General features: G+C 44.7%; 2 protein-coding genes across 8 annotated transcripts in view; one reads left to right on the top strand and one right to left on the bottom strand.

The window, feature by feature from the left end:
* spryd3 (SPRY domain containing 3) overlaps positions 1-10,017 on the top strand; it is an 82,137-nt gene extending 72,120 nt beyond the window's left edge. For 3 of the 4 annotated variants that reach the window (XM_033015435.1, XM_033015433.1, XM_033015434.1), the window contains 3 exons: positions 5,432-5,551; positions 7,734-7,873; positions 9,565-10,017. In XM_033015435.1, coding sequence (XP_032871326.1) covers positions 5,432-5,551; positions 7,734-7,873; positions 9,565-9,699 — 395 coding nt within the window. In that variant the 3' untranslated portion in view covers positions 9,700-10,017. The remainder of the gene's footprint in view (positions 1-5,431; positions 5,552-7,733; positions 7,874-9,564) is intronic. The other variant, XM_033015436.1, reaches the window with a different exon arrangement.
* Positions 10,018-14,150: 4,133 nt separating this feature from the next.
* Positions 14,151-16,745, bottom strand: part of LOC116968763 (calcitonin gene-related peptide type 1 receptor-like) — a 47,015-nt gene continuing 44,420 nt past the window's right edge. For 2 of the 4 annotated variants that reach the window (XM_033015583.1, XM_033015585.1), the window contains exons 12-13: positions 15,620-15,661; positions 14,151-14,758 (exon numbers count right to left, since the gene is read on the bottom strand). In XM_033015583.1, the coding sequence (XP_032871474.1) occupies positions 14,552-14,758; positions 15,620-15,661 (249 nt within the window). In that variant the 3' untranslated portion in view covers positions 14,151-14,551. The remainder of the gene's footprint in view (positions 14,759-15,619; positions 15,662-16,745) is intronic. The other 2 variants (XM_033015582.1, XM_033015581.1) reach the window with 1 other exon arrangement.

Genomic DNA, 16,745 nt, shown 5'->3' with positions numbered 1-16,745 from the left:
GGGCCGTAGGCGCAGATTGGCAGCCACGCTTCCGTCAGTCTGCCCCAGGGCAGCTGTGGCTACAGAAGTAGCTTACCACCACCGAGTGTGACTGAGGAGTGAATGAATAATGCGATGTAAAGCGCCTTGAGTATTAGAAAGGCGCGATATAAATCCCATCCATTATTATTATTATAGTATGCTCCAAAGATCCTGGCGGTCTACCGAGTTCAAAGCCTTTGTCAGGTCTATGAAGGCCATGTACAAAGGCTACACAACCATTGGGTATATTCGAACAGCAGTAAGAATAAAAAAAAAGCAACCTTGCTGGATCGTGTGTCCATGGAGATCAATGGGGGTACTTGCTTAGTACAAGTCGGGGATATATGCAGCAGTGTTTGAGGTACGTTCATTTTTGGAGGGGATATGACGGTTATCAAGTTGTAGAAGAAAATGCAATTGGTGGGAAATGAAAATCAAAAAGACTGCAGATGCTGGAAATCCAAAAACCACGAAAAATCGGACCTTTCAACTGATGTGGCTGATTTGCACTTGTACATTCCGGCCCTGAGAGAGAATGTGCCATAATACCAAATTTAAACTGTTAAATTATGCAGACACTGAACTTAACTTGGATAAGTGCAGCTTGACTTAGATTAAGTTTTATAAACAAAACTGAGAGGCTTAGAAGAGAAATTGAAAACATCTCGGTTCCTGCGTTGAACATTGGAATATTGGCATTTACTGTTATGTTTTTGTAGCATTGAAAAATAACTTTTGCTGTTTATTTTTTTTATTTGGAGTTCCATCAATCGGACCAACTTCTCATCACTTTCCTAATATCGTGTCAATTTTTCCATGAGATGCGGCGTGTAGTTAATATGTCAGTGGATACGGGATACAAGACCAAGATGCAAAGTTTGGCTTGGTTCATCGGGGGTCATGTTGTGGGATTAGAGGCAAAGCTGCAGAAATGTGCAATGTGATAGAAAACAGCTGTTTAGGAAAATGACTAATTTGGAAAAGTAACGTGTGATAATCCGAAATTTGTTGTACATCAGATATCCCGCTTCTGTGGCCTGGCAGATCTGGAGCTGTTTTCCATGTTTCCATCGTCTCTGATTCCAGTAGCTGTTAATTCTCCGTGGATCCTTCCAATTTCCCATCATTTATCGAGTCAACTTTTTGAAACCAGACAATGGAGACCATGACACAGTTGGCTCATCTATCGGCAAGTGTAAAAGCCAAAGGTCCAGGGTAAATCCCTGCTCTGGGGCCATCTCTGCTTCAGCCAAGTCTTCATTGCTGGCAAGTGCAGGTGCGTACGGCCACTAGGCACCTGCAGTTGTACAGGGTCTTGGTGAGACCACAGCTGGAGTATTGCGTACAGTTTTGGTCTCCTAATCTGAGGAAAGACATTCTTCATAGCAAAAGGATTTGAGTATAGGAGCAGGGAGGTTCTACTGCAGTTGTACAGGGTCTTGGGGAGACCACACCTGGAGTATTGCGTACAGTTTTGGTCTCCAAATCTGAGGAAGGACATTATTGCCATAGAGGGAGTGCAGAGAAGGTTCACCAGACTGATTCCTGGGATGTCAGGACTGTCTTATGAAGAAAGACTGGATAGACTTGGTTTATACTCTCTAGAATTTAGGAGATTGAGAGGGGATCTTATAGAAACTTATAAAATTCTTAATGGGTTGGACAGGCTAGATGCAGGAAGATTGCTCCCGATGTTGGGGGAGTCCAGGACAAGGGGTCACAGCTTAAGGATAAGGGGGAAATCCTTTAAAACCGAGATGAGAAGAACTTTTTTCACACAGAGAGTGGTGAATCTCTGGAACTCTCTGCCACAGAGGGTAGTCGAGGCCAGTTCATTGGCTATATTTAAGAGGGAGTTAGATGTGGCCCTTGTGGCTAAGGGGATCAGAGGGTATGGAGAGAAGGCAGGTACGGGATACTGAGTTGGATGATCAGCCATGATCATATTGAATGGCGAATGGTGCAGGCTCGAAGGGCCGAATGGCCTACTCCTGCACCTAATTTCTATGTTTCTATGTAGGATCCAATTCAGATTTGCTAGCCTCGTTGGGCCAGTAGTCTACCTACATTGACCCATTGAGGTCTGTGGGCTGAAGTAGGAGAGAGCCACTGGTGTTTCTGATGCTGCAACACATCATGGGCTTGTCAACTTTGGGAATGGTGGAGGAAGCAAATGGCAATGACTAATATGAATACAGATGTATTATGGCAGCATGAGCCTGTTCTTGCATCTTCCGTTACTATAATTTAGATTAGTTATCTCCCTCATGGCTGGTACTTTAGTTGGGGAAATTGTAACATTTCAGAAACAGTATGGAGGACATGTCTTCAGAAAGCAAGTCATTTTACCTTTAAGTTGTTAACTCAGTGAGTTTGTTTAGTTTAGTTTGTAGATACAGCACGGAAACAGCCCCTTTAGCCCACCGATACAGCGCTATCCTACACACTAGGGACAATTTACAATCTTTACTGAAGCCAATTAACCTACAAACCTGCACGTTTTTGAAGTGTGGGAGGATGAGTTAGTGGTGGATCAGGTGCAGATATTGGGGATAATCTGTGCGCTCCTAATAGTCAGTGAAGAAGCTAATCAGGTTTAAAGTAAAATGGAGATTGGGCTTTCCATCCTTGGAAGGGAAGAGATCTTGAGGTGAGCTTGTTGGAGGTTGCAACAGGATTGACAAGATTGATCATAGTAAATTGTGATTATGGTTCAGACGCCAAATCCCCTTTTTAGAAAAAAATAGTGTATGAAAGCTAAAGTGAAAAGTCATTGTGCCTTTTGTAACGAAAGAGGAAAAGTTATAACGTATGAAATAACAGTTTTGAGGGATATGGAAAGGTTGGGCAGGGAGAGAGGTAGAGGGAGGGAGAGAGAGAGAGAGAGAGCGAAAAATATAAGGATCTGATGAAAAACGTCTGTGTGCATTTGTGGGATGTGGGGCATTATTGGGAGGTGAGATTGGTCTTTGCAATATGAATGGACTGGATGACAGCATGGTCTTTTCCAATTGACTAGAATGCATTATTAAACAGGTCGGTGTAATGATGTGCCATGGGCACAGTACAAATAAAAACAGCAAGGCATATAAACCCTGCTAACGCATAGAAGAGAATGGTGTCAACAGGTATGAAGAAATGCTGCCAATGCTCACAAAATAACAGCGCTAATGCATGTGCTGTATCAGCGCCAATGTGTAAACCATTGCCCTGCCATTGCATACAAGGTAAAAGCGCCAATGCATAAACAAATGCGTATTTTATAAAGGTACCAAAGCAGAGACATTGTTTTAAATGCCAATGTATAATAGAATGTTGCTCATGCATAAATTACAAAGAGCTGGTATGAGCGACCATTTGACTGTGTGTGTTTGAAACATTGACTGCAGATGTGCATGGCTGTGTGTGGTTGCATCTGTGATTGAAGACCGCTATCTATGTGTGTGTGTGTGTGTATGTCTGCACGTCTGGAATAAAGTAGTTGTCTGAACCAAGAACACTTCCTGTGGAGTTCGTGAGGCTCAAAGTCATCTTTTTTCCTGAGTGGAAGAACAACAGCAGCTCGGCTTAATATCATTCATTTAATCTAAATGTAGCAGGGTGAAAAGCAACAATTTTCACCTGCAACCTCTTTTTGTGTTCCAAAACCCCAAATGATCCTTCGCCTCCAATCCCCTGTTTAGAAGCACCCATCACATGTCCCTGAGTGAAATCATTACACTGTAGATGTATGTTAAATGTTTTTGAGTTCAATGTGTTATTGTTTGTTTCGTTCCTCCCACATTACCATTTTTAATCCTCTCCTCTGATTTCCATAAACCTCCTGCTTATTAACTGAATCATGCTTCTGATGTTTGTGTTTTTCTTGTGAAAGAGTCGTACGGTGTGGGTGCTGCCTGTCCTGCTGAGGTACTCCAGCATTTTGTGTCTATCTTCGGTGTAAACCAGCACCTGCAGTTCCTTTCCACACATAAAAATAAACAAACTACATATTGGACGCCAAACCAAGTGAGGCACTCAGTTAGATGACAAAACCTTCGTCAAAGAGGAAAGTTGTAAGGAGTGACTTTAAGGAGAGAAAATCAAGATAGGCAGAAAGGTTTGGGAGGGATACGTAACATGATGGCCTCAATAGCTGAAGGCATGGCCCTGGAAAGCAGAGTCATGGAAACTGCGCATACGGACAAGGCTCGAATTGGAGCAGGGTAGAGATTTTGGAGCATTGCGGCACTAGAGATAGAGATATGGGGTGTATTCAATTATAAGAATTTTAGAACTGAGGAGAAGCTACACTGAGGACTAATTTAGGTTATGAAGTTTGGGGGATTTTGGGTGATCTAACTTGATGCGAGTTAGAATATAGTTAGCAGAGTTTGAATGAAGTCATGATAGACACACAATGCTGGAGTAACTCAGCAGGTCAGGCAGCATCTTTGGAGAAAAGGAATAGGTGACCCCTTCTTGTGAAAGGGTCTCGACCCAAAACATCTCCTATTCCTAGGCTGCCTGATCTGCTGAGTTACTCCAGCATTTTGTGTCTATCTTCAGTGTAAACCAGGATCTGCCGTTCCTTCCTGTACATTGAATGATATGAAGTTTTCAGAGGTGGAAGATGAGGAGCCAGCCACAACAGAGGTAGACAAGTTATTGATTAGGCGTCAAGAGTTATGGGGAGAAGACAGGAACATGGGATTAGGTGGCAGAGATCAGCCATGATTGAATGGCGGAGTAGACTCGATGGGCCAAATGGCCTAATTTGACGCCTATAACTTGTGAACAGTTTTCTAATAGGTATGTCTAGTAATAAAGGCACAGATGAGGGTCAGGGAATGTGTGTGTGAAAACACATTCCACGTATCGTGTGTTACGTTAGAGTAAGGAAATACTGTGTAATCCTTCCCTTCTATACGCCAAGAACATCTCCCCCCCTCCAGTTCCAACCTCCTCAGCCATCTACAATGTTCATCACTCCACCACAGGCAGTTGTGTCTTCACTTTCCAAGATCCTGAAATCTGAAAACCCCTCCCGGAAATGTTCTGTTTCTCTGTCTTTCCTTTAAAACGCAGCTTAAAACTTGCCTCACGGAACTTGCCTCACTTTTTCCATCTGATATCTCCTCTGATTCCTGAGCAGTTCTGTGAGACACTTTGCCTGAGTTGAAGATGGCAAATAACCGCATGTTGCTGAGTGTATGAGTGAGGGACAGTGTGGGAGAGGGTGAGAGTGTCTCTGGTTGTGTGTGACTGTTGTCTGCCACGATGTCTATGTGTGCGTGAACAAGACACTGTACTTTGCTTGTTTCTCTGCCAGATGATGTTGCTGGGTGGATGTGCATATGTGAATGAACGAGAGGCCTGTGTGAGTGTTGAGTGTGTGTGTGTTACTGAATCTTCTGATTTCTTTTCTCAGATGATGGCAAACTATTCCAAGGAAGTGGAGTGGGAGATCCCTTTGGTCCACGCTGTTACAAGGGGGACATCATGGGTTGTGGTATCATGTTCCCTCGAGATTATATTTTAGACAGTGATGGTAAGAACATTGTTGGTATGCTATATATGTGGAGCGTGCCCCATAGACTGCCATTGGGGCTGCTCATTGCCGAGTTAGGACGAGTAGGCAAGTGCTGGCCCACAATGCAGCCGGAGTTGTACCATGGCCTGTTTCACAGCCCCTGAGTACTCTGGACTGGAGCTCTCCCTTTCCAGTGCTTTCTCCACTTGCTCCCCATGTCTTTGGCCCTCTGTTGGGGCACTCCTTTTTATTCTGTACCCATACAGTTTCTGCTTTGCCCCAGTGCCTCTGCACGCTCTCCCTAAAGGAATCTCTCCCTCTCCCCCTTCCCCTCCCCCTCTCCCTCTCTCTCTCTCTCCCCCCCCCCCACCTCAGGGTCTTCTTCACCCATTGTGCAGCGTCCACGACTTCCCTCCAGGTTCTGCAGCGGGCAGGCCAGGCCTGCTGTTGGCTTGTGGTGCAGCTCGCCCCGAACCAGTGCACAGCTACTTAATAACGCTGCTATTTCCTGATATCCATTTGCAAATCACAACATGCCTGTCTCTCTTTGGTTGTAAATGCCACTTTATTGATGCTCGCTATTAGCGTATCAGGAAATGTAGCTCTGCCAACTGCATTTTGCCACTTAGTATGAATATCATTTGTGCGGCTCTGCATAGCTAACGCCACCGAGATAAAAGTGGCAAAGTTGGACCATGTGGCTCAGTTTTATTTTCAGCACGCCAGCTGGGAACTTCATTCACTTATCACAAGTGTGCATTTTGAGTGTGCCTTGCGCTACTCAACTAGTGGGATGTGTAGGATGTCTGTTGGTTCCACTATCCATGTGCAATGCTGATTTGATGCCAGCCCTGCCAGCGAGCCTCAATCCACTGATCGCCAAGTCACGTAGGCGGCATAATAGCGCAGCTGGCAGAGTTGCTGGTTCTCAGCTCAAGAGACTCGGGATCGAACCTGTCTGCGCGCGGGTGTGTGTGTCTTTGTTTGTTACGTTCTCCCTATGACTGCGTGGGTTTTCTCCGGATGCGCCACTTTCACCATATCACAAAGACGTGCCGATTTGTAAGTTAATTGGCCCTCTGTAAATTGCCCCTAGACTGTAGGGAGTGGATAGGGAGTGTGCTAATATAGAACTAGTGAGAACAGCTGATCAATGGTCGGGCAGGTCTTGGTGGGCCGAAGGGCCTGTTTCCATGCTGTATTTCTAAAAGTGATAGCTGTTTCACCAGCAAGTGTTCCACTATTTAAAAGGACTCCCAATTACTTTGAGGCTGCAAGGCCTATGCTGCCAGTGGCACGGATGTTGTGGGCTGAGAGAGCCCGTTTCTGCCCTGTATGAGGCTGTATATAGGGAGAACAGGTTGTATGTTCATCTGGGAGCAATGTGTGCAAAAGCTGAGGTTTACCAAAGTGACTGAGGTGTATCACCTGCTCTAGGCTAATGTCCAACTGCAGAGCCATGCGCCTGTCATATTGGGACGACAGATGGCACAATGGGCTAAGTGTTCGGCTGGCAACCGGAAGGTAGCTGGTTCGAATCCCGCTTGGAGTGCATATTGTCGTTGTGTCCTTGGGCAAGACACTTCACCCACCTTTGCCTGTGTGTGTCCTTGGGCAAGACACTTCACCCACCTTTGCCTGTGTGTGTGGATGTAACTATGTGAAGCACTTTGGGGTCAATGCAAGTTGACTAAAAATGTGCTATATAAATAAAGACATATAAATAAAGACATGACAGGAGCCATCACCATGCTTGAGGAAGCTGCCCAGAAGGTTTCCCAGCAAGCAGCCACCACAGAGAGACACCCATCCATCTTCTCCTTGTGGAGAGAGCTTTTTTGTAAACCAGCATCTGCAGTTCCTTGTTTGGAGTGATTTACTTTCATTCTTAATCCGTGAAGGGAGTGATTTACTTCAATTTTTTAAGTCTAAGCCTTCAGCTGCAATGTGGTGAAATAATCCATCTTCAACCCTCAAAAATTGACGGAACGCGGTAAGCACACTCTACAAATGCCTGTTATATATGGATCCTGTGTCATTACTGTTGTGTCTCTAATCATTTGAACTGGTTGCTGAAGCATTGATGCCAGCATCTGTTTCCGTTTGGTCTCTGCTTGTAATTCCTGGGGCAGTCTCAACTTTTGTGTGCATCTTCCCTGGAAGCACCTTGTCCTGACCGATTGTGTGTCTCTCTCCACAGCTGACAGCGATGAGTGTACTGACGCCGCAGAAGTGAATTACAAACAGAGGCGTGTGAGGAACATCATGTATTTTAATGATGAGGATGAAGAGGATGAAGGAGAGGATATGGAGCAGGAATATGATGGAAAGAAAGTAACGGTAGATAAAGACTTTGTTCACTTTGTGTCCCAGTCACACTGCTGTCAATGAGATGAGATTGTTTGGGGATTAGGATTAGACACCAGATTTGAATTTAAAAGCATGTAGCTTGTAGGAGTGAGGAAGAGAGTTCTATTGGTTTGGAGACCTTGGGAACTGATGGGTTTGAGGCATCGTGATGTCAACACACAATTGATGAAAGGAAGCAACATTGCCGTGAATGGAGGGAGAGAGGGAAGATAACAGCCAGTGTTTCCCATTCTGGCCAAAAGCCCCAAAGCCTTGCCCAGCTTTGGAGCTTTGTTCATGGAAAGAAATTCCTTTTTATGAAGAACTGAGTGAAGTGTCAGCTATGATTCAAAGTCTGTTCCACAACGTCGTGACTTCTGAGTTCACAATTCAACGTGATACTGAGGGACTGCTGCACTGTTGAAAACGGTGTCTTTTCAATGAGACTAAGTCAAGGACCTTTCTTGAATCGTTAGAAGAATTCTTGCAATATTATTTTGCAGATGAGAATACGAGTCCTGTCCCAATCAACAACTGAAAGAGATGAATTAGGAGCTGGTTGCGGTTTGTGGAGTCTGGCTGTGTTCACACTCTCTGCTTGCTTGTGATAAGCCCGTGAATGAACATGGTGGTGGAACATGCGGGATCTCCTAAGAATTAGGCATCGTTTAAATTTAAAGTTACATCTAAAAGTGCAAAACAGATGTGTCAGCTCTTGAGGTTTTATCGTCATAATTTCGCTTCTATTCCAATTTATTCTAGATCCTGAAAAGGAACCAAATTCCCCTATTAAATCTAATATATTAGGTATACTAATTTGCAAATTTGTAATGTATAATAATACATCGTCTGCGAATAATGAGATTTTATTATTTGAGTGTTTGGTATTATAACCGTGAATATTCGAATGACTTCTTATACTTTCTGCTAGGGGCTCTATCACAAGAGCAAATAATGTTTCAGCTGGAGACTTCAGAGGGGTCTCGACCCGAAACATCACTCATTCCTTCTGTCCAGAGATGCTGCCTGTCCCGCTGAGTTACTCCAGCATTTTGTGTCTATCTTTGGTGTAAACCAGCATCTGCAGTTCCTTCGTACACATTATTCCTGCTCAATTGTGGTCTAATTATAAGAAAAAGAGTATGCAGAGGCTTAAGCTTGCATACAATGATGCAATGAGGTTGCTACTTCGTGTCCCTAGGTGGCCAAGTGCCAGTCAATTGTTCGTGTCCACTAGAGTACCAACCTGTGAGGCACTCTTAAGACAGCTGATGTTTCGTTTTATGTGTCGCCTGGACAAGTCAGAGAACCACATAATTGAAGCCCTAGTCAGCCCTCTGAAAAGCTGCTATAGATTCACTTCTAGGCTAAGACGGCATTGGTGCAATAGCTTATATATATTTTAGGCTAATATGCAATTTTTTAATGTATCTTTGTAATTCTTTGTACTGTTTGATGTGTTATATGGACCTGTGTCTGAAATAAAGCTTTAATAATATTAACCTTGCAGTATCCAAGGAACGAAATGTAACTGGAGTGTGATTCTGAACTGGGGCAGACACTTTCCATCAGTACATGTGTCAGTGTGCTGAAGCCTGAATAGGGCTGGGCTATTTCTACTGCACCCTTGTATAGAGCATTGTGTGTTCCACGGCAGACATTAATTGAAACATCTCTTTCAGGTGTTTTTCACTCGAAATGGGAAGATAATTGGCAGGAAAGAAGCACCAGTGCCATCTGGCGGTTTCTACCCAACTATCGGGATGCTGAGCAATGGAGAAAAGGTGCAAGTCGACCTGCATCCACTGAGTGGCTGAACTGTTCACCATTCTCTCACCCAACACGGCAAGCAAGCTGTACTTCCCATCGCCATCTACCGGCTGATTCTGGGGTTGCCTGAAACACCACAGAGGGTGCACAATATCGACCGTTCTAGTTGGCCATTGTATGTAATTCTGCGACTATGTTAGTGTATTTAACAAACGGTTATGTAGGCCAAGTGATTAGTCTGGTTTTTCTTTTCCTCTTCTCTTCAGTTTTGTTACCTCCTGCTTTAAAACACTAAAAATCCTTTGTACACAAAAAAGCTGGAGACACTCAGCGGGTGCAGCAGCATCTATGGAGCGAAGGAAATAGGCAACGTTTCGGGCCGAAACCCTTGGGTTTCGGCCTGAAACGTTGCCTATTTCCCAAGGGATTCGGCCCGAAACTTTGCCTATTTCCTTCAGAGTTTAGGCCCGAAACGTTGCCTATTTCCCTAGGGATTCGGCCCGAAACGTTGCCTATTTCCTTCAGAGTTTCGTCCCGAAACGTTGCCTATTTCCTTCGCTCCATAGATGCTGCTGCACCCCCGCTGAGTTTCTCCAGCATTTTTGTCTACCTTCGATTTTCCAGCATCTGCAGTTCCTTCTTAAACACTAAAAAATCCTTTGCTGCTTTCAAACCTTTTTGCAGTTACTATTCCAAACTTGATTATTGATGACCTCGATTGCACGCCCTTGGCATTTGATAAGAACACTCCCCTAATACTGCTTTCTCCTTGCACCTCCGCAGAGTTATTAAACAATTGATATTAGCTGGCACATAGTTAAATATTCCCGTTCCTCCTTGCCGACAGAAGGGAGCCCGCTACTGGCTGTCCGTACAACTCTTGAGGTTTCTGCAACAGTAGCAGCTCACTTGGTCTTGGAAGGAATTCCACGGTGATCTGAGAGCATCCATCTCCTCACACTAGTGCCTTACTCATGCTAATAAAAGGCGCGTATTCCTAACCTCTTCGTGTGTGTGTGCGTGCAACCGTTACACTCTACCTACACTGACGTCAAGTAAGATAAGACGTGCAATGAACATCTATGGTTGTTTTTGCAGCTGGAAACTGTTCTCCTGCAGTGGGGCACAGATGGGATGGTTTCCTGGCCCTTGTTACACTCTACCTGTGATGAACTCGTACAGTATAGTTACCCTTTGACATTACAATGTCTGACTAGTGTTATCTGTATAATTAAGAAGGAAGAATTTCTATCGTGAAGTCGTGGGGATAGGAATGGGGGAGGGGTGGTGTTGGGGGCGGGGATAATGTTGGTTGATGATGAGAAGTAGCAGTAACCTTGTTGCAGGGACCGTGTGTGTGAATCCCCCACCCCGCTGTCCCAGGGCGCTGAGAACATGCAATCCTCCCGTGGCTGTCAGGATGAACTTGGCTAACTCAGCACAGAGCAGAGGCTTCTCAATAACGGGAATTAATGATCCAAGTTCCGAGAAGTTTGGAAATTTGTGAATACAGAGTCAAAAGCTTCATTAAAGCCGTGTGGTATTAAAGTGCCTTTCAGATCTATTCTAGACCAGGTTAGCATAAGTAAAAAATGCAACAGCAAAATACTGCAGTATTCTCGGCCTCATCCCACATGTGTGCAATAGGCAGAATACTAGAGGGGGAGATGTGAGCTGGGGTTTACATGGACTGTAACATTCAGGGGTCGTCCCTTGACTCCTAATTCATCTCCTGTGCCATAAATATTACCGTTTGTGTTGAGTGATAATGGCAGAGCTGCAGCAGGCCGGGAGCCCATGGGGTAGGCCGCCAATTAGAGAACCAGAGTGAACGCAGCAGAAGACTTCATCATCTAACCCACTTTGCGTACATTTTAATTTCCTCCTCTTGCTGCTCAGCTCACTCTTTCCCACACACAACGCGACGATGGTGATTTTGTCCATTCATCGGTTTCACTTGGACGTGGAGCCATTTTTGACACTTTGTAAATGTATTTAACGTTAGACCTTTCCAGCCAGCAGCAGAGATATTTATTCATCCATTGGACCCTCCACGTGACCTCCCCTTTATTATGCTGGTTCTACAGGGTGAACAAAAGGCAACATTGACCTGTTCTGCTTTACTCGCTGTGTATTAAAGGCAATGCACTGATTAAAGGGACTTTTGTGCGGCAAGTATTTAATTTTTCTGTACAGAAAACAATTGTAGTTTTGAGTGATTTCTGTAACATTGTACGTGAAGCTGAGGTTCCCTGAATGGGGTCAAAGTAAGAACATATACTTTCTCCAATTGAGCATTGGTTGTAAATTGCCTATTGATTGTGGATATGTTAGACCAATGTCTTTTGACTCATGACAGTCTCCTACCAGCCCTTTTGTACCAATAATCAACTGTGCACTATACTATATAAGATATGTACATAATTCAGATGTTTATATGCTTTAATTAAAATAGATTTCCATAATTGTATTTTTCTCTCTGATTCTTGTTACTGTTAATTGTGTAAATTGATGATACACTTAAACTGTAGAAGCGGTGGCACAGCGCTAAAGTTGCTGCCTTACAGTGCCTGACTACGGGTGCTGTCTGTACACAGTTTGTACATTCTCCCCGTGACCTGCTTTGGTTTTCTCCGGGATCTCCGGTTTCCTCCCACAGAAGCACAGGTTTGTAGGTTATATGGCTTGGTATAATTGTCCCTAAGTGTGTAGGATAGTGTTAATGTGCCGGGATCACTGGTCGGTGCGGATTCTAGGGCCGACGGGCCTGTTTCCTGAACTAAACAAGATGCTGGTTTACACAAAAAGTGCTGGAGTAATTCAGAGGTTCAGGCAGCATCTCTGGAGAAAATAGATAGGTGACGTTTCTTCAGACGGAATAATGGTCCCGACCTGAAACATCGCTTATCCATGTTCTCCAGAGATGCTGCCCAACCCGCTGAGGCACAAGCTTAAGTTGCTAATGGCCAAAGTATCGGCGGAACAGCTTTAGGTACCAGATCTACATGAAAGGTCATTAGGATGGAGAGGGAAATAAAATGAAACTAAGGGTGCTACAAAGGCTCAGCAGGTCAGGCAGCATCTGTGGAGAGAGAAACCATTCATCTTTCACGTTTTACCCATTGTCGAAACACAGGAGGATCTTCGACTTGAATCGATGCTACCCGAGCTGAGTGTTCCAGTGTTATCCATCACTGGTGTCTTATCGCCCTGGAAAGGAGCAATACAGGCAAAGTCCATGTAGTCAGATGTGAAATGATAGTTATGCTTCTGTTTGTTAACAGTCTACAGTCAAATGGGGGAGAGGAGAAGGAGATGGTGGAAAAACCTACAAATGAGGAGCAGGAGAGGTATTGCCTCAAGCCTGCTCACCAAGTAAATTACTAGAAGGTGCAAGAGCTAGAAACTAATAATAATGGGGAATAATGATCATGGATGGGTCGTCCTATAAAGGACAAAAGGGAGAGAATTGCATGAAATGTTTCTGACTCAGTGCCCCAGAAAGATACGAAACCGATACGACACAAAATGTCACCTATCCATGTTCTCCACAGATGCTGCCTGACCCGCTGAGTTACTCCAGCACTCTGTGAAACGTCACCTATCCAAGTTCTCCACAGATGCTGCCTGACCCGCTGAGTTACTCCAGCACTCTGTGAAACGTCACCTATCCATGTTCTCCACAGATGCTGCCTGACCCGCTGAGTTACTCCAGCACTCTGTGAAACGTCACCTATCCATGTTCTCCACAGATGCTGCCTGACCCGCTGAGTTACTCCAACACTCTGTGAAACGTCACCTATCCATGTTCTCCACAGATGCTGCCTGACCCGCTGAGTTACTCCAGCACTCTGTGAAACGTCACCTATCCATGTTCTCCACAGATGCTGCCTGACCCGCTGAGTTACTCCAGCACTCTGTGAAACGTCACCTATCCATGTTCTCCACAGATGCTGCCTGACCCGCTGAGTTACTCCAGCACTCTGTGAAACGTCACCTATCCATGTTCTCCACAGATGCTGCCTGACCCGCTGAGTTACTCCAGCACGTTTGTGTATTAACCAGCATCTGCTGTCCTACAAGGGTGTGCAGTGTTGCATCCACAGTGCCCTCCATAATGTTTGGGACAAAGACCCATCATTTATTTATTTGCCTCTGTACTCCACAATTTCAGACTTGTAATAAAAAAAAATCACATGTGGTTAAAGTGCACATTGTCAGATTTTAATAAAGGCCATTTTTATACATTTTGGTTTCACCATGTAGAAATTACAGCAGTGTTTATACATAGTCCCCACATTTCAGGGCACCATAATGTTTGGGACACAGCGTTGTCATGTAAATGAAAGTAGTCATGTTTAGCATTTTGTTGCATATCCTTTGCATGCAACGACTGCTTGAAGTCTGCGATTCATGGACATCACCAGTTGCTGGGTGTCTTCTCTAGTGATGCTCTGCCAGGCCTGTATTGCAGCCATCTTTAGCTTGTGCTTGTTTTGGGAGCTGGTCCCCTTCAGTTTTCTCTTCAGCATATAAAAGGCATACTCAATTGGGTTCAGATCGGGTGATTGACTTGGCCACTCAAGAATTGACAAATTTTCCCACGTTGAAACTAGTTGTTGAAATGGTTTAACCAGTTCTCAAATTTCAACTTTAAGAGCTTTTCATGACATTGTTTTACTGACCTTGGCCTCTCAAATTGTTCAAGGGAACACACACAGAATGAGTTTGTTTTATTGTCAAGGGTAGAGGGAGAGTTGTAATGTTACTTGTCAAAGGAACCAGAAATAAGCTGAAGGAAACATGTCTGCGTATTTCCAAACCAGGCAGACTGTACCTCATTCCTTTAAATGGAGCATGGAGATAAGGCCTTGTTTACCCTTGGGAAAGTAAAGCTTCTCACACAGAGTTGCTGATTATTTTCTGTGGGAGAGCCTCACACCAGCTCTTGCCATTAGTACGGTTCTTGTTGCCGGACTGCACAAGACAGCCTCGGGAAATCTCCGACATTGACGTCACGTTAGAATGGGAGCCTTCTGTGTTGGTAAACTGGTGACTGCTCTGGTCTCTGTATTGTGACCAGTGCTTCTTCAAAGCAGTTTGTACCTGAAGGGCAAGGGTTGTGTTAATGGAAGGATATCTCACTGGCAACATCCTAGGCTATACCTAGCTTTCTCAGCTAAACTTCCCAGGGATTCCCAAATCATGCCACCATAATCATACCCTCTTTTCCCATTCGGGTCTCGCAGTGTTGGAGTGGATGCCCCTCTTAGTGACTTCCTAGAGGAGAGGAAAATGAAAAACATGCAAAGAACCTGCCCAAAATAATAATATGAAGGAGAAACAATATCGAGATGGGCGGCACGGTGGCGCAGCGGTAGAGTTACTACCTCACCGCGCCACAGACCCGAGTTCCATCCTGACTACGGGTGCTGTCTGTACGGAGTTTGCACGTTCTCCCCATGACCTGCGTGGGTTTTCTCCGGGTGCTCCGGTTTCCTGCCACACTCCAAAGATGTGTAGGCTTGGGGGTTAATTGGTTTGGTATAATTGTAAATTGTCCCTAGTGTGAAGGATAATGTTAGTGTACAGGGAGTGTGGTCGGCACGGACCCGGTGGGCCAAAGGGCCTGTTTCCGCGCTGTATCTCTAAACTAGACTAAACTGATGGTGGGAACAGGAGACCCACCCTGCTCCTATTCAGGAGCGATCAAGCTATGCTCACCCTCTGGGGAATCAGGCATCTGCAGTTGGTCTCCCAAATAACTGTTGATAGTGAGCTGCACTAGCAGTTTGGCCATAGAATTCAGTGATATTAGTGAACAAGAAAAAAACACAGACTTCCCCCTTCCCCCAAACAATCATGAGGAGCGGTTTTGGAAAGAAAAAGGTTTGCACTGGGAAGAAGCCTTCGAGGACCAAGACAAGCTCCCAGCAATGAGCGTAATTGTTTCAAGATCATGCTCACCTCTCCATTAAAGAAGCAGAATATCAGTGTCACCAGAAAACCCTGCAAAACAAAGCAGTATTTGTCATATAGATGTGGTGGGTGGAACTAACTGACTGACTGGACATCTTGGAGCTGCCTCTTTGAAATGGTTTCAAATAATTGATCAGCAAGAATAAAGAGTCTTTGCATGTGAATTGGTCATTTAACAATCGGTATTTTCACAAGCAAGCCACGAGTTGTAACATGCTCTGGGACATGCGGAAAACTCCTGGATGACCAATGTCCACCTGGTCAATCTTGTGTAAGCCTACTAATGCATGATGCAATTATAAGAGGCAAGATGTTAATGGACACTCTTCCTTGCATTGTTCACCCTGGTGTTGTCTACAGGTTTAATACTGTGGCATGACCAATGGGAGCAGGAGCTAATGCTCAGTCCATTCATTCGCTACCTAGAACGGCCAGGGACATCGGGCCTCCGTAGAGGCAATTGCGGTGGCCTCAATAGGCCTGACTTTGGGGTGACCATGGGGTGGGGACTGGACATTGTGCCTTCCCCCACTGTCTAATTGTAGTCCTGTAGGTCTGTGTCCAAGATGGCTGCCGTGAAGAGAGAGTGGACGCTGGCGCGCTTTGGCTGCCGCTGCTCTCTCTTCACACTGTGTTTTTGATTTTCTGTTTTTGGATTGAATTCTGTTTTTAATTTGTGTCTCTGTGATGTCTTTATTACTTGTTCTATTCCGATTATATGTTATTCCGATTACTATGTAAGGTGTCCTTGAGATGTCTGAAAGGCGCCCATTAAATAAAATTTATTATTATTATTATTATTACCTCCTTTAGCAGACTTGCTGCTTCATGCATCTCTGGGTTACGACCAATCTAGAATATGTCACTTAGCTAGGAATGCCATGACCTGCTAATTTACTTCAGCACTTTGTGTAAACCAGCATCTGAAGTCCCTTGTTTCTACACTAGGATGTACAGGTATTATGCACAGGGTGAAAGCCCCCTTTAAAACAATTACTGAGCACAGTGACCTGTTGTGAAGTTTCAATGCCTACTCTCCAGCTGGAAGATCACAGGTAGAAACACACAAGAAATACGGACCTGCATTGCACTCTATTTGCCTCATAGTCTGCTT

Source organism: Amblyraja radiata, chromosome 46, assembly GCF_010909765.2.
Source record: "Amblyraja radiata isolate CabotCenter1 chromosome 46, sAmbRad1.1.pri, whole genome shotgun sequence".
NCBI lineage: Eukaryota > Metazoa > Chordata > Chondrichthyes > Rajiformes > Rajidae > Amblyraja > Amblyraja radiata.
This window is presented reverse-complemented; position numbering and strand designations above follow the sequence as displayed.